Below are 17,120 nucleotides of genomic sequence, written 5' to 3'. Positions count from 1 at the left end.
ATTGAGAAACTAGTCCAATTGTTGGTAAACATGTAAACTTAAAATGTTGATTTTTGTTAATTTTGACAATTTAAAGTAAATGGACTATTTTTATTTTGTAGAAGGATGAAAGTAAGAATTAGACAAATTATTTAAATCTATTTATTGAATGAAAAATAATTTATTTTTAAATCATTTCAAATTTTACTTGGGGAATAAAGCCAGGGGCAGACAGCCGCTTTGAGCCCTGGTCTAATGGGAAATTTTAGTAAGTAAACCCTTTAAAATTTTGATAATTCATTTTAAGCCTTCTAGTTATTGAAATAATTATAATTTTGGTTTTTTATAAAAAAGAATTCGATACAATATAATCTCAATCTCATACGTTCACATAACTACTACATAAACACATTCTGTAGATCACTCTCACGACTTTAAAGATATGATAAAACAGATCAAAAAACACGAAATGTTAATGTTGATCCCATTATAAAAATTAATAGTAATAAAATTTATAATCTCATCTTAAAATTTTTTAATTCCATCTCACTTCTCTTGACAAAATTTGCTCATGTGGTATATAAACTAATTAATTTATTTAAGAATAAATTAAGAAATATAGAAAAAAAACTTATTGTGTACGAGATTTTAATTAATTAAAAAGGTTAACTATATGTCAATATACAATTCAATTATAATAGTTAATTAATATTAAAAATTATTTTCATAATATAAATATTTATCAATGTTGTACTTATATTATTAAGTTTAAATTAATTAATTTTTAAGGATAAATTATAAAAATAGTCACTTTTGTTTGTCTCATATTATATTTTAGTCACTTACATTTGAAATGTTACGTTTTAGCCACTTACGTTATCGTTTTGTTATGGAGTGATTACTCTACCATTAAACTCCATTACCTCTCTAATGGCGATCCTACATGGCAATCCAAACGGGCATTTCCTACGTGGAATATCCAAATTAGCATTTAAAACTCATTTGGATTGCCATGTAGGACCACCATTAGGGAGGTAATAGAGCTTAACGGTAGAATGATCACTTTGTAACAAAACCATAACGTAAGTGACTAAAATGTAGCATTTCAAACATAAATGACTAAAATGTAATCTGAGGCAAACAAAGATGAATATTTTTGTAATTTACCTTTTTTTAAAGAAAAAAAAATGGTAGGGAGGATTCTTCAAGAGCAGTAGGAGTGAAAAAGCTGGAATTCAATTTTGATATTAAAGAAAAGACAATGAAACCATCAACCATGTGTATCTGCAGCTAATTACGAAACTCAATCTTCATTTTCAAGCTAAACCCCACCAGTTTCACTTCCTCCCTTGCTTCTATCCAATTTGTCTTCACATCCTTCCAACCATGGTTCCAATTTAGATTCTTTTATCACCCTTAAAATCATTGTAATCTTCAGACACGAACAATATACTCTCACCGGACACTTCGCCATCCGTTTCGACCTTCCGTTCTTCTCCATGGAGTTCATCCGCCGGTTGACATTGAACCGGCATCTGGGACTCGGTTTCTATCGGTTCCTTCGACTCCAGTTGTGGCCACTGAAAATTATCAGGTATTGAACCAATGCTGGCAGATCCAACCCGTATCATCGGAGCAGGACACCGAACCGCGGGTTCTATCGGTTCCTTCGACTCGAGCTGCGGCCATCTAAAACCGCTCGCCTTCTCTCTTGCAGACTTGATCATGGTCGAAAAATAATTACTTCCATCTTGCTGCACGTCTTCAGAACCATAAACCCAAGCCATTGGTCCCCAAGACATGGTTCTTCTCATCGTAAAGCTCGAATCGGTACTGTCGATCAATCCACGTTTCAGTTGTTTCGCCGATATTAAAGTTAATGAATCCGTGATGTCCTTGATCATCTCATCGGCGATTGGGAAGCCGCATTGCTTCATGGAGCTGACCATGGTGATTGAATCTTCCAAGTCTTGGGTGTGCAAAGTGGCTTGGCGGGACTTATCGGCGAGCCGGTTGCTGAGGTTAAGGAGGTTGGGAACGGCGTCCCGTGTGTGCTTTTGAACGTAGGAAAGACCCAACGACGGTTCGTTGGCGATGTACTTGATCATCTCTGCCAAGGATTCGGTTATCTCCACGAAGCCGTCCACGGTGGAGAATCCATTCATCTTGTTGAGGATGAACCACGGTTCATCACTGCTTTGTCAAAAATCTCGAGAATGGGGAAATGCATATCAAAGTTTGGCATTGGAAATGTTAATATAAATTTGGCGTTGGAAATGTTAATTATCATTTTTTAGAAAGATAATACCTTCAAGAAATCTTCCTAGTCTTCTTTAAATTTTTTTTTTTTAGAAATATGTGATTACTTGAAATTTAGTTTTTTATTTTATTTTTTAAATTTCAAAAATTCAAATTCGACTATTAACACTAATTTTGTTAAAATTATTAGTGTGACAATTTAAAGTATAAAAAAATTCACTTAGTAACAATATAATTAAAAAAAATTGATACTGTAAAAATAGTCACTTATTTACTATTAAGTTCCATTAGCTCCCTAACGGTGATAGTATGTAACAACCCAAATTAAATTTATTAATTAAAAATCTATCTTCATCCCAACAACTGAACATTCAAGTTAGCATTTTGACTATCACATAAGACTATCTTTAAAGAGATAAGAGAGTTTAATAATAGATTGACGACATCGTAACAAAACAAGAGTGATTCGATTATATATAATCCAAGACAAACAAGAGGTTTGAATTTTATTTTAATTTTAGAGATTTCTTAACAAATATATGTTAACTTAAGCGAATTTCTTATAAATTGTTTGGTGATTCGGTTCGTAACATAACAATATAAAACTAAAAATATTCTGTTAAATTAAATCGTAATTCGGTTCATAACTTATGTCATTCTATTTAAATTTAATTTGATTAATGTTTATATATCCAATAATTAGTAACAACTATAGATACTCTCGTGAGTTAATGGATTTTGATTGTAAAACCAACAGCACCACGATAATTTTCAGATTAATTCCTATACCAGTTCATCGCTTCAGAACCCTAATTCATATTCTTCCCGAAAGGGTCTTAAACTCCTACGGATTCTTCTTTCTGGGAAAAAAAAACTTTCAATTTATACCAAATCATTCCCACACAATTTTTTCCGGGAAAAAAATTACAAAGCAGAAAGATTTTGACATGTACGGTTTAATTCCATACAGTTTACAATTTGTTCCTTTTAAGCAATTCATTCCTCAAAAAAAAAAACTCAGAAAAATAAGCATAAATTCTTCAAATTCATTCATAATCATAACCAGCCATCTTCGATATAAACCAAGAAAAATAGCAAAAAACCAGAAAATCAAAATGCGATATAGACTTTGATCTGTTCGATTGGAAAACGAGAGGGAAAATGACTTACCAAAAATCCCGCAAGTGGAACGGTTACATTTGCGTAAGAAGAAGAAAATCTTCCAAGTTGATCAGAAATAGAAAGATTCAAAATCTTCAAACTTGAGCATAAATTTGTTTTCATATATAGTAGTAGTAATAAGTTTGTTACAAATAAACTAATTAGTGGATTGCTCCCAACAAAAACCTAATTAGTGGATTCCCACACAAAAGGGAAATTTTGTTTTATAGCTTTGTTTTGGTCTAATTTTAAATTCAATCCCTCTATTTTATAAAATTAAAAATTTAATCACTTTTATTTTAATTTATTAAAATTTGATCTCGTACTAAAACTAGCTGATCAAATATCAATGGTTCTTGTAAAATTTAAATCTGCAAATTTGTTTAAATAATATTTTTAAAAAGAAAAAAAAGTGTAATGGATTCAGATATTCTAATTAGAATTCATTACCAAAAAGGGCAAAACGGATTTAGATATCCATTACCGCAAAAATAAAGTGGATTTGGATAATGAATCGACATAATCCATTGCAATCTATTGAAAATTGAGAAATCGGTCCAATCAAGTAGCACTACTAAACCATGACTTAGATTACTGAGTTAAAAATTAACTGTTTATCAATTTATAATATATGGAATCAGCAGAAATCATCTGTTCAAGTTCATTTATTTACCTAGAAATGGACTAATTTCTCAACTTCCATAAAATACGAGGATTGAATTATGATAAATTAAAAAAAATAAAGAGACTAACTTCTAAGTTTTCATAAAGTAATGGATGAAATTTATAATTTTACCATATCTTATTTTTGGAATTTTCTCTTCAAATACATCACTGTCTACACTTTACGAGTCATTGTATGGTGAGTCGTTTTCGGATCTCATATTGACATCAGAATAGACCATCCTTATCCACAGACCAGAAAATTTAGGATCTCATTTTGTTGGAAATAAAATATTTTTATATTATCTATTTTAAAATTAGAGTTATCAGTGGGTTCCAGAGGTGAATTTAGAGGGATAACATGCGCCGGCCACTTTAAAATACAAAATTACTATTTACATCATTTGTTTTTTTTAAATTTTAAATTAATAAAAATAAAATTATACTTTAACCCTTTAAAATTATAAAATTTGATTTGATCATTTAAAAATTATAAATATATAAATTATAAAAATTAAAATTTCATTACACCCCTTAAAAATTTATTCTGGTTTCGCCCCTGATGGGCTAGGCTAGGTTCTGACCAAAATGTTAGGTCCGTTTACTAGACTTGGTCCGATCTAAAAAAAGGTTTAAATTTTTATCTAAGCTCAACTCGGTTCAGCCGTATTAAATTTTTTATATTATTTTAAAAAATATAATATATTAAAAATACTAAAAATATTAAAATAAATGTTTCCTAACAAATTAAAAATAAATAAAAAATATGTATACTTAAATAAGACTAAGATAAGTACAAAATTAACAATAAAACAAAAGTTATATAATATCCAAATAATAACAACCAAATAGTGGTAATATAATAATAGAATGGTAACAAAATAGTAAGAAAACAAAATATAAAAGTAAAACAACAAGAAATTGCAAAAAAATAGTAATTTTTTCAAATTTGGGTCAGGTTAAGCTTAGGCTAAAAAAAGCATTACCCAAGACCTGACCAATTTAAAATCACTCAAGCTCATTTTTTAAATTTATATTTTAAACTCCCCTATTTTTAGAGTGGGCTTACAAGCCGGACTGAATAACCGGACTTATAAATAAATCTATTTAAAATATCTAATTATTAAATTAACTAGATTTGTTTATTTTGAATAAAATATTTCTAAAAAAATTTCTACCTTCTTCAATGTTTGTTTCTAAAAAAGGTAAGTTCGGCTGAAATATAATTATTTGAAAGAAAATGGCATATGGGCCTATGGTTGGTCAAAGCCTATATTGACTTATGACAGAAAAGTCCTTATAGCGCTAACAAAGCTAGTTTGTTTAGTAGTAGCTTGCCTAGTAGTTAGTTAGTGGCACACATCTGTAATCAACTCAAAGAACCAGGGTTAAAGACGGAAACCGAGTAAAACAAAATTCTTCGAAAGGAAGTAAACTAAGGATAATCTCTAGAATACACAGGGGAAAACCAGGTGACACGTGCCAGCTGTCTCCTGGCGACGAAACATCATTCAAAACAACTCAGTATCCGACACGTGTCTTTTTTATAATCTTTTAAAACAAATTCAAATTAATGAAAATAAAAGGTGCAATAAATATCTCCCGGAAAAGTATTAAATATCATCCTCAGTTCTCAGAGTGTCAAAGATCTTTCCTGCTCTCCAAGATTTCACTTTCAAGAAAAACGTTCACGAAAGCAAAAAAAAAAATTCCTTAAATTCATCAAAACCCAGTTTAAAACTAAGCTTTGTTCATTGTTTTTCGTTCGTTTTTGTTCTCTCTCTTTTTGAGCTTGTTTGTTTTGGTTATCCCCTGTTATTGTTTCTGGAGATTTCTGGGGTTTTCTCGTTTGAAATTTTTGGGAAATTTTGGTATGGGTTTTAAGGATAATCAAAACCCGGAGATGGGTTCGTCTTTGTTTCCGGTTTCTTCACGTAAAAGGAAGAGACGGGACGGGTTATCAGTGGCGGATACTTTGAAGTTATGGAGTGAGAACTCGGAGGCCAAACAATCACGTAAAGCGCCGGCGAAGGGTTCCAAGAAAGGGTGCATGAAGGGTAAAGGCGGGCCGCAGAACCAGAACTGTAACTACAGAGGCGTACGGCAGCGTACATGGGGTAAGTGGGTAGCGGAAATCCGCGCTCCGAATAAAGGGAAACGTCTCTGGCTCGGCACTTTCCCTACTGCCGTCGAAGCTGCTTCGGCTTACGACGAAGCCGCCAAAGCCATGTACGGTGCCAAAGCGATCCTTAACATGCCTCAGGGTTCCGATTCGGACTCAGTCGCCACTCCTTCACATGGGTTTTCTCAGGCTACAACTACAACAACGGCCACTTGCGGTGGCTCTGAGTCCGCTATGGATGGTCCTGTTGATTCTGAAGCGCCGTCGACAAGTGGTGCAATGGATATGAAAGGTGAAGGTGGTGAGGTTAATAGAAGAGGGGATGATACAGATTATAGCTGGCTTGAAGGATTGGAATCGTTGCAGTTCTTCGATGACATTCCAATGGATTATGTAGGGAATAATAGTGTGTGGGATAATTGTGAGCTTTTTGATATTGATGAGTTCCTTGCTTGACTTGTACGTTACAACATTTTACATGTTACAGATTTTGTACCCTTGTTTTTAAGTGAAATTATAGTCAGAAAAGAATGTTTAAAAGATGGCACAACTACTTGCACACATCTTCACTACATTTGTTGTTTTGTTGTTTTTAAGGTACACGAAGAAATCGAGTACCCATAACATCCTTACAGTTAGATCAAATTAATTTTTCTTCTTCTTCATTAAAAAGTAACTTTTGAATGTTAAAGTACATATAACATATTATAGTAACTCTCTGTTATCACATTAATTTTTAATTGTTTACTCTTCGATCCAATTGGTGGTGTTTCAATACTCGGGCTGAATTACTTGAAATATAAAAGTTTTTAACTGTTAATTAGAATGAAGTTTATTTTAAATATACCAATCAAATCGAAATATTTTAATTAATTTGGCCTATTAATCGAATAATCAAAATTTACATGTTTTTGCTTTTTGATTAAAATTAATACAAATCGTATAAAAACATACATTGCTAATGTTTATTTCTTTTATTTAATAGTTTAAACAATTGTAGATAGAGGTGAAAATAACAAGTAAAAAATCAGAGCAGTAGATAAGTCTTGGAAGTTAACAATCAAACACTGCGTAAGTATTGAAAACAACAAATATTTTGGTTAATTAATTAATTCGGTTAATTATTTTATTTTGAATCAAATTAACCGATAATTAAAACTCTAAAATATTATTTATCAACCTCCTATCGAACTAAATTTGACTACTAATTAATTAATTAGATTAAATTAATTTAATCAATTAATTCGATTCTACCATAACTATGAACACCGATCCTTTTCATAAAAATTTTACCTATAAAATTCATATAAACATATGAAAATGGTGGAAGTTGACACATATGAAACTCGAAAATGGGTTTTTTTTCCTTTTAATTTATTGATTACTATTTTTAAATTATTGTATATTTAGTAATTATACAGTTATATTGGATATTAAATTTGGAGTCAAAATGTATAATAATTAAATTCAAAATGTTGTCTAAAGCATATCAGTGGACTCACCAAGTTTCTTGAGCTTGGGTCAGAACATAGATTCAACGACAATCGAAAAAACCTACTTTTAAAAGCAATATGGTGTTTGAAAAAAATTGAGATTTAGACAAAACATAGGTTTAAGAATGATTGGAGAAGTGCTCTTTTTATTTACTTTATTAGGAAAGATTAGTGATGACTCTTGTCTGTGGGCGTACAAAGGTTCATCTATCAAATCAGAAGGCTGTCTGAAATAGTTGAAATAAAAATATATTTACTTATTTGGTGAAAATTAAAGAAAGTCAAAGTTGAGATCACCATTTGACCTCTTTTCTTTGTATAATATAATAAGTTGAGTATTTGTTTTGACAAATTTATCATGATTTGATCCAGTTTAATCATATAATTAAGTTGACTATTTGTTTCTAACATGTAAGACCAAGTTTATTTTGATTTGATGATTTTTGTTTAATTTAATGTTGAATATTTATATTTTTTTATCAATTTATTTTTTAAAATATTTTATTGTATTTTATTTTTTAAAAAGTCGAATTTAAACGTTCATATATTAAAAAGAGTTAATTATTATTTTTAATAGAAATATTGACTAAAATATTACATTGTAAACATTGCAGTTTGCATAGTAATACATATGTACTTAATGTTAATTTTTTATAGTTTTTTTAAATTTTTATACAATTTTTAATTTATTTATTAACATAAGATATAACTAGATCTGATCATGACTCAAATCACTCACCCAAGATTGAAGGCTTGTCGAAAAAGTTAGAGGGTTTAAGCAGAAATATAAGTCTAAAAAGTGAGTTTGAATTAGAAAAAAAAAAGTCTTAGTTTTCCAAACAAGCTGCATCTCAAGTAAATTTTTTTGGTTCGGGTTGAGTCTAAAATTTTTTCCCTGCTTCTCTTTATTGTTATTTTACTATTATATTCCTACTATTTTATCGTTATTATTTGGATACTATATAACTTTTATTTAATGTTTTTAGTGTATTTGATACATTAGATATTTTTAAATTTATTTTTATATAAAAATTTGATACAAGCGAACCGGATTAGGCTTGGATTTAGCATTTTTTATATGGACTAAACTTCGATAAAATTTTAAGCTCATTTTTTAATCCCAAACTTAAAAAACAAGCCTAAAATTTAACATTAACCCAACCCGACCCATGATCAGGTCACTAAAAAAATTAATAATTAAATTTAACTAAAAAAACAAAAAAAAAGTCAAAATAATGAAAGTGATTAACGTTAGAAAGCTAAATTTGATATAATACATCAATTATATAATAATTCATGTTTCAACATGCAAAGACAAAGTATGTCTGGATTTTACAATGAAGTGCAAACTTATAAACTTGTTATACAACTTGCAATAAAATTTTTGGAGTATATTAAACTTGTAATAATTAAATGATATTATTTAAAAGAATTAAATAGAATTTCAGTGAAGCAATTGGCCTAATGCTCCACAGTGTAAATCCATATTCACTATTGAATGTTTGGGTTCAAAGCTCTCTTCAAACACAACAGATTAGCTCAAAGCCCCCTTTAATGAAGTAATACAATACAAGGCACAGTTTCAGTTGATAGATAGCTAAAGAACACCATAAACAAGGTGAAATTTTCATGATCGAACTCGAGCAAGCCGTGCCCTTATCTCTTCTAGCTCTTCCTCATCATCGACACCCTCCGCTATAGTTTCTTCCTATACAATTTATAAGAAATTGAGTTCCTTCAGCGTTTTGCAATATCAAGTGAATGAAATGGGTTTAAAGTTTTGCATACCTCTCGGGAAGTGCTTTCTTTTTCTGCAGATACCCTCGCTCTTTCCTTCCGAACAGCTTCAGGAAGCTGTGCCACAGTTTCACCGGCAATTTCCGAAAGAACCTTATCAACTTCTTCTTCGGTCTCTTCTTCAATATCTTCGGAATCCAATGCCGAGTCAAGGGCATCATTTACCATTTCTTCAATAACACCTGCCTGCATGGTTGAACAGAGGCATTTATCTTAAAACAGAAAATAAGAAACTCGAAAAATATGTAGAGCATGTAGATGCTTCTCACATTGCACTTGGAGTCATTGTACTTTTAAAAGAAGATGCTCATTAGTTCACGTATGCTACTAAATAGTTGTCTAATTTCGTTCTTTCAATCTATACAACATGGATATCGGTTGTTAACTTTAGACTTTGATTGGACACATCCAAAAATGAATTTCCCGACAAAGTTCACTTTTGTACAACTTTCAGTAAAAAAAACACCACTAAAAAACCAATCTTGAGGCAACATAGCAACTCCGAACAACAATAGTAGAATACCAAGTGTCCTATGCTAGTGTCAATTCCAAGGTGTTTGACCACGATGGTAAATATTATGAAACAAAAACTGGCACGTAAATGCAACAAAGTTACAAACTTGAAAATTACCTTGATCATTTCTTTGCTAAATTCTTGCATCGTGGCAGCCATTTGTGGAGCTTTCATGAGGTTGTTTACAAGTTTCATGACTTCAGCACTCTTGGACAAATGGCCAACGGTTCGAGCAATTGCTTCAAATACAATCCATCATAAAGAATATTTAGAAAGAAAAGCATTTCTTCCAAAAAACAGAAATACATGTTCACTTATGTCAGATGATAAATCTAATACTACAAACATTGATATATTCAGGGAAATAAGCACGTGCCAACAACATTCTCAGCCTATGTTCGAATTAAAAATGTTTCCAGGTACTGGGGCATAAAAGAACCGTTGGAATAAATGCAATGCACAGATTTCAGATGCATAAGTTGTCATACCAACACTTTCTCCAAGGTGCATTGATATTGAATTAAGCTGCGCTTTATTCTCATATAGACGGTTCACAGCTTTTCTCGACATTAAAATTTCTTTTGCAAGTGCCTAAAGATGAATAAGATCACAACAAGAGCTTACATAAGAAATGACTCCTCAATAACGAGGCAAATGCAAAATTGCGGACATGAAAGCATACACAAAAAGACAATAAATGATTTTCACATATAATACACGTGCTAAGGCACATAGGTTTCATCAAATTGGACCACCCAACGAAAAGATGATCTTTTCATTATTCCAAAAATCAACATCTTTCGTGATTTCAGTGTGCAGTTCCAGCTTAGAACCAATGATGAGTTACATCTCCTGATCCTAAGATCGACTAGAAAACTCATTGGACGAATACCTATTGGATGAATACTGAAGATCAGCTAGACTTAGGATAATCAAGTAGCATCCTTTTCGTATGAATGACCAATCATTTCATCTAAAAAACCACAAAATCCAATTTACTTCAGCAACTTAAAACATAAAGTCATTCTACACCATATAATGACCTAGATCCTTTTACAATGAACTTTAGATTCACAAGATGCCATGTTTAAGGGTGACTACATGAACCGATGGGTTCGCCTCAATGATCTTTTTATTTGCTAAAATAGAGCCAATCCCCATTGTTAGATGCCACTCTTAAGGGCAGCCGAATTAACCAACAGGTTCTCCTAGATGATCTTTAATGTAATTACATAACTTATCTTCCTAATCAAACCATTCCAATTATAAAATATTGAATTCCCTCAAAAACTATGACATGATTAATCTATATAGATAAAGTTCCATTAGAAAGAAAAAAAAAAAACCCAAGAATTTTTTACCTTAGCAGAACCCATGTCATTTCTCTTAGCGGCTTCTCGAATTGCCTTCTGTACACCTTTCTCCTCTCTCTGAATATCTAATACAAAATCCACATAAAAATCCCATAAATTTTCTTATAAAAAAACCCCCTTATTTTAAACCTGAATTCTCACATACCCATTAACTGAAAGATTCAAAATTACCACTAAAAAGCAATCATCAATTTCTTTTTTCCAAACAATGAAGGGAAAAAGATGGAAATATCTTGCCTCTAATTTGGCGTTCAATGTTACGGCACTCTTGACGAAGCTTTCTTTGCCAATCTCTTAGTGGTTGTTGTGGATTCGGCTTGGGTTTCAACATATTCTTAAATTTATCCATCTTTACCTTTTCTTTCTCTAAATTAGTCCCTTTTCCTTTCCCTCTCTTCGTAACTTAAAAAAATGGTGAGAAAATTTTGCTAGGAAAGCTTGAGCTTTTAGATCTTTCTATGGAATGGAGCAAAGAAAATGGCTTAGAATCAAAGCTTTCCTGTTTTTCTTTTCTTTTCTTTTTTGCCTCAATTTTCTTTTGCCGTGTTTCGTTTCGGAATCTTTTACCTTTCCCTTTTCCTTTTATATTTTCCGGGAAAATACGTGTTATAGAACAGTCTGCAGCGTACTTAGCAACACGACGTCGTTTCGCCCACCGCGTTAACATTTCCTTCTCGTATTTTTAATTTTATTATTTTATTATAAATTTGAATTAATGTAAACTAATTTATCACAATTTGTATGACAAAATTTATTTCAAACGACAAATCGTGATTAATTAATTTTTTTTATACAATATCTAAAATTAGGTACAGTCTCTCTTTAATTATAAATAGGAGGATAATATATTTCAGTACACTCGAACTTACGTGTTCCTATGTTAGCAATAATTCTCATATCTATCAAATTAAGACTTAATCGAAAATTATAATGTCATTAAAATACAGAAAATCTAAAACATAAGTAATTTTATGATTGTAATCAAAATAACAATTATTTTATATAAAATTTTAATAAATATATTTATTACATAATTTATCACAAACTCATAAAATTCATATTTTTTTTACTTACATTAATAACTATAACAATAAACAAATTAGCTCATGGGAATTTAATATTTAACTTGTTTATACTTTACTTTTTTTATACAATTTTTAGAACTAAAACTATCTATAGTCGCTCCAATTAGAAGAATAATACGTTTTAATACACTCAAAACTTAAATTTTCTTACACTAACAACAAATAAATGATACAAGGCTCCAACTCTGATTTTTTTTTCCACCTAACAACAGTTTTTTGCTTGATTTGTGCCTATTTTCTTGATGGTTGTATTTAAAAGTTATTTCATTAAAAAAAGAAGCAAACATTAAATTAAAAATGAATATGAAGTCATGGATGAAGAATTAACTTGCTAACAGCTTATGCTAAGACTTAGTGATTAAAGCTTCCTTTTGACACTCCATATAATAAACAAAAATTGCTAACACTTTATATCATCATCAACCTTAAACCAATTGAATTGAAAATACAACCAGTTCAACCTTCAGTTCAGTTCTGGGATCCATGCTCATCACAATGCCAACCAAAAAGTAAATACTATGATGCGTTGGACATGAGTAGGACAATATGATTTTCCAAGAAGCTTCCTAACATATTTATATCTGGAAAAAATCCCCTTGTCGAACACATTTTGAACAATGGTACGTAGTTAGGATCCTCTAAATAGAAAAAAAAATATCATCATACACGTGTAAGACAGATATCCGTATCCAACATCCTGGAATGACATTCACAATGTGTGTTACATAAATCTAAGGAGGCAAACACAATCTAGGCTTGGAACTGCCACTCTCAATCTTGAATATCAATGGAGGTAATCCAAATCTATAAATTTGTAAGACCCAAAAAAGAAAAAGAAAAAACTTCTCCAATTGTCTACCAATCTCGGATGCCAGAGCTTCATCATAGTTCATCACTGATTATCTAATCGTACAGCCCGTCGTCGTGCCAAATATCAACTAGAAAATCTACCATTTCCTGCATTTAGAACAACAACATTCATTGCAGTAAGTTTCTTGTGGCTGCAGTAATTCATTTAAAACAAGGAACTCTGGTCAGTCCCTTTTTCATATGTATGAGAAACATGAGGGAGGGATTTGAATCGTGAACTTTATTCCTCCTAAAGAGAAGGGTAATGACGGCTCAACCAAGCTCGAGTTGCTCGAACAATCTATTTTATGTACTATACCGCTGCTGAACAAGTCTCCTTAACATCCACATCTATTGTTTGATGATTGATTCAATAATCATTGCAGTTTCAGAAACTTACCGGCAAAGGAATTGGCTCGGAAAATGGGTCATTAGTTGAAAGAAGCTCCTCATATGTTGTAGACCAGCTGCAAAACAAAGTTTCTGCAGTTATTATTCGTCTTATCCAGGCAACTATAAGAAAAATTAGAAAGGTAAAATCTACATATCGAGCAATTAATATAGTACAACAGATGAAATATTCTTCATTTATGCGTAAGATATGTTATACATAACAATCACTATTTCTATGCTGCAACTTTGTAATAGTTCTCTATGAAGTTCGATCAAATATATTCCGTTCAAGCTAACAATTTTTCGGTGTTTGAGAAACCATATCTATAAATATCAACAACAGTCCCCTTTTTGGAAAGGAAGCTGAATCAATCCAAGGCCACCTTCCGGTAAATATTGTACATAGCAAAGAATATTTGCCACCATAAGAGGCATCTCAAATCGTTCCAACTTCAACAGGGTCTGCAAAAGTTTCCTTTGACATTGAAGTTTAAACAATCATTTAAGAGAGAACACTAAAAGAATTTATTTTTTTCAACAAACCTGAATTTCCCCCAACAACTTGAGCCTAGTTGGAATAGCAACTTCAGCTCAAACTTTAACTGCACATCTTGAAGACGAAAAAGATACCGAGCCAAATGTTTATAACCTTACCTTTGCACTAATATTTTGGTTCTTCCTTTCCATTTTCTACTAGAAGCAAAAATCCATTACATTTCTTGTTTAAAGAAAACATGATTACCAAGAAGTCTATTTTAAGAAGGGCTGTAATATGCAAATTGTAAATGTCTACAGATAGTGATGATGCAATTTCAACTTCTGTTTCTCAGAGTTTTCATCTTTCATAAAATTCCCATCTTTGACATATGATCCTTTAAATATATGAAAAAAAAAAAAGCATAGAAAAAATTGAGCATCTGTTCAGACACATGCCCCGATCCAACATTCACTACCAAGTCCAGGTAACATAGGTTCCAACTAGGCCATTACCAAATACATATATATTGTTTAGCTTCCCCACCAAAATAGTATCCAGTAGAGCAATACCAGACCATCATTGAATAAACAGAAGAAGAATGGGGTAACTGGTTTACCTTATAACTTGATCCTTACTGATCTTTCGTGCTTTTTGAGATTTATCTCCTGTCCACTTTCTTCTGTTCTCGTGCCAAGAGATTGCAGCTACATAATGGATTCAATTAGATTATAACTTCATTCTCAAAAGTCAAAAAATAAATATATACTCAGTTGAAACAAAAACAATAGTTCTAATCCTGCTTTTTCTTTTGAATGGCAACCATAGAGGACAGATAGAGCAATTGTGAATTATCAGTAGCTTGACTTTTCAGAGGTAATAGAATAGAGGTAAGGACAGGATATGAAGTGCTGGCAGAAGAGCTGGCTCTTCAATTTCATGAAAATCTTAGGATGATACTATCTTTGAAAAGATATAGTTCAGTGTCAAATACTCTAAGCCTATGTTGCTCTGACTTTTCAGTTTCATAAATACCCTTGTTGGACACATTTTCAGACACGGTATGGGCCTATCTGTGCTGGATGCGTACCATACATGGTAGCAATGAGTGGGACAATCTGGTAGAAAAGCATGTAAACCATACATCTTATCTTAAAGCTAAAACAGACATGATGGCAATGATAACCCTTGAGAAATTTCTTCATGTCATTGGAAAAAGTGGGAAAATAGCAATAATCAAACACCATTAACTCATCTAAAGCAAGGAACGAACCATGGTTTACAAATGCAGAAGCGCTTGCATCTTTTTCTACTGGCTTTTTCTCTTTATCAACAGATTTTCGACACTCTGGCAGTTGTTTCTCATTTGAACGGGAATATCCAGCGTTGACCTCCATCATCTTCGAACCAAATGATCATTCCCTTCTCGTAATAATTGAAATACCCGGTTCCTCTTAAGTTCCCTCGATAATTTAACCACAAAAACTGAAGGAGCTTCAAGACCACCACTACGCAAACCCAAGATCTTCTAAACAATGAACATCAACTAAAAAGGAAAATAAGAAATTTTCAGCATGGATATAGACCAAGCACAACATATAACTCCATTGATTGAGCTCAGTAACATTATAAACATCTTAGAACATACATACATACATTTATCAACAATAAAAACTCAGTTCTATATCATCAACTTCCTTCTTCCCCTAGGGCTTATATGTTTCAATCCAACATATTCTTATCCTTGTGTACACGAAACAATCCATTAACATAAAGTAAGATCTAGCTTATTTAGCTTATCTACATATCTTTCAGCATTGGTACCATAGAGCTTAATGCACAATCCTTCATAAAATAGTAAAGACTGTTTCACTCTATAGAAACCTATATATAAATTTCTTCTAATGGAAAAAAACTCCCATATAATCCATCAAGTTTTTGGTTCAAAGAACTGAATAAAACACCACTGGATCCCTAAAAATTTCCATGAATTGGTCCCTAAACAAAGCAAAAACCTAAAGAATCTTCTATCGTTTAGATAGTACATTTTAATAATCTTGACAATAGATACATAATGCAAAAATACATTCCAAATTCATTGCTTTCTCAACTTAAGAATCAGCTAGAATAATAGCATCTATTTTACAAGAACAGTAATGTGAACAAATCAAACAACCCATAAAAAGAAAACAATTCATAAAAAAAACCAAAAACCGAAATTAACAATGCATTTGGCCATGAAAAAAAATAAAAAAACAAAAGAAACCCATTTCAGAATCAACAAATCCAAACAATAAAACAACAAGAAAAATTCAAAAACTGGGGGAAAAAAGAAATAAAAGAAAGATAGAGAGAGAGAGAGAGAGAGAGAGAGAGAGAGAGAGAGAGAAACCAATAAAAGAGCAAGTAAAAAGAAAACAGAAATACCTTTGAGGAAAAAAAATAATTGCTAAAGTGGGATTTTGGAGATGGTTTATGGGAAGAGATTTAAAAAAGACATTAAGGCTTTTTTAAGTAAATAAAAAAGGAAGGAAAATCATTGTGTTATTGTTCTGCAAATTTCTTGTTTTGTTCGCTTATTGTTTTGTTTTTATCGCTGTTAGCTTTGGTTTTGTTTCAATTTTCATTACATTTGCATGTCTTTGTCTAAGCTGACGTGGATGTGATTTGGAATTTAGACACGTGGAATTTTGTAATGGATGAATTTGTTTGCAAGTGAAGTGAAATAATTGTACTCTTTTCACTGGCCCCTCCCTAAAATAGGAAGAAAAAACTTTTTCTCATTTTATGTGTTTTATTGTCATTTCCCTCAATAATTCAACACATTTGTTTTCCATCTTTTATTTTTCTTTTTCGTTTTTCATTTTTTATTGAATTGAAATAGAAATAAAATTGTTCGAATCATATATATATTCTTTTTGAAATAACATCTAGAACTATTTAAAGTCCTTCCTTAA

General features: G+C 31.4%; 4 protein-coding genes across 6 annotated transcripts; 1 reads left to right on the top strand and 3 right to left on the bottom strand.

Annotated features, from left to right (window-relative positions):
* Positions 1 to 1,199: 1,199 nt before the first annotated feature.
* LOC107934549 (uncharacterized) lies at positions 1,200 to 3,538 on the bottom strand. The gene is made up of 2 exons (XM_016867000.2): positions 3,409 to 3,538; positions 1,200 to 2,188 (listed from the first exon to the last, which is right to left on the bottom strand). Exon 2 carries the CDS (start codon positions 2,142 to 2,144, stop codon positions 1,377 to 1,379), a length of 768 nt encoding a protein of 255 aa, XP_016722489.2. The 5' UTR covers positions 2,145 to 2,188; positions 3,409 to 3,538; the 3' UTR covers positions 1,200 to 1,376.
* Positions 3,539 to 5,690: 2,152 nt separating this feature from the next.
* On the top strand, positions 5,691 to 6,724 carry LOC107934545 (dehydration-responsive element-binding protein 2A). The gene has a single exon (XM_016866997.2). The coding sequence runs from the start codon at positions 5,936 to 5,938 to the stop codon at positions 6,638 to 6,640; it is 705 nt and encodes a 234-aa protein (XP_016722486.2). The 5' UTR covers positions 5,691 to 5,935; the 3' UTR covers positions 6,641 to 6,724.
* A 2,347-nt stretch (positions 6,725 to 9,071) lies between these two features.
* On the bottom strand, positions 9,072 to 11,937 carry LOC107934530 (vacuolar protein sorting-associated protein 24 homolog 1). 2 transcript variants are annotated; one of them, XM_016866979.2, is made up of 6 exons: positions 11,599 to 11,937; positions 11,350 to 11,426; positions 10,477 to 10,579; positions 10,106 to 10,227; positions 9,466 to 9,660; positions 9,072 to 9,385 (listed from the first exon to the last, which is right to left on the bottom strand). In XM_016866979.2, exons 1-6 carry the CDS (start codon positions 11,708 to 11,710, stop codon positions 9,305 to 9,307), a joined length of 690 nt encoding a protein of 229 aa, XP_016722468.1. In that variant the 5' UTR covers positions 11,711 to 11,937; the 3' UTR covers positions 9,072 to 9,304. The 2 variants fall into 2 exon arrangements, with proteins under 2 accessions (XP_016722468.1, XP_016722469.1); XM_016866980.2 differs by having other exon boundaries at positions 11,350 to 11,418; positions 11,599 to 11,732.
* Positions 11,938 to 13,089: 1,152 nt separating this feature from the next.
* LOC107934552 (uncharacterized) lies at positions 13,090 to 16,764 on the bottom strand. 2 transcript variants are annotated; one of them, XM_016867003.2, is made up of 5 exons: positions 16,591 to 16,764; positions 15,437 to 15,709; positions 14,783 to 14,870; positions 13,696 to 13,762; positions 13,090 to 13,403 (listed from the first exon to the last, which is right to left on the bottom strand). In XM_016867003.2, the coding sequence occupies exons 2-5, from the start codon at positions 15,561 to 15,563 to the stop codon at positions 13,350 to 13,352; spliced, it is 336 nt and encodes a 111-aa protein (XP_016722492.1). In that variant the 5' UTR covers positions 15,564 to 15,709; positions 16,591 to 16,764; the 3' UTR covers positions 13,090 to 13,349. The 2 variants fall into 2 exon arrangements, with proteins under 2 accessions (XP_016722492.1, XP_016722493.1); XM_016867004.2 differs by lacking the exon at positions 16,591 to 16,764 and adding an exon at positions 15,820 to 16,486.
* Positions 16,765 to 17,120: the final 356 nt, after the last annotated feature.

The sequence above is a fragment of the Gossypium hirsutum genome, chromosome A10 (assembly GCF_007990345.1).
Source record: "Gossypium hirsutum isolate 1008001.06 chromosome A10, Gossypium_hirsutum_v2.1, whole genome shotgun sequence".
NCBI lineage: Eukaryota > Viridiplantae > Streptophyta > Magnoliopsida > Malvales > Malvaceae > Gossypium > Gossypium hirsutum.
Note: the sequence above shows the minus strand (reverse complement) of the source record. Positions and strands in the feature narration are given on the sequence as shown.

Excerpts from the sequence above, each read along its gene's own strand:
- LOC107934549 (XM_016867000.2), bottom strand. The coding sequence starts at position 2,144 with ATGAATGGATTCTCCACCGTGGACGGCTTCGTGGAGATAACCGAATCC.
- LOC107934545 (XM_016866997.2), top strand. The coding sequence starts at position 5,936 with ATGGGTTTTAAGGATAATCAAAACCCGGAGATGGGTTCGTCTTTGTTT.
- LOC107934530 (XM_016866979.2), bottom strand. The coding sequence starts at position 11,710 with ATGGATAAATTTAAGAATATGTTGAAACCCAAGCCGAATCCACAACAA. Across the intron at positions 10,228-10,476 it reads GCACCTTGGAGAAAGTGTTG|CAATTGCTCGAACCGTTGGC; the intron begins GTATGACAACTT and ends TTGTATTTGAAG. Across the intron at positions 9,661-10,105 it reads TTAGCAAAGAAATGATCAAG|GCAGGTGTTATTGAAGAAAT; the intron begins GTAATTTTCAAG and ends TCAACCATGCAG.
- LOC107934552 (XM_016867003.2), bottom strand. The coding sequence starts at position 15,563 with ATGATGGAGGTCAACGCTGGATATTCCCGTTCAAATGAGAAACAACTG. Across the intron at positions 14,871-15,436 it reads TTCTGCATTTGTAAACCATG|CTGCAATCTCTTGGCACGAG; the intron begins GTTCGTTCCTTG and ends TCCATTATGTAG. Across the intron at positions 13,763-14,782 it reads AGTAAGGATCAAGTTATAAG|CTGGTCTACAACATATGAGG; the intron begins GTAAACCAGTTA and ends TTTGTTTTGCAG.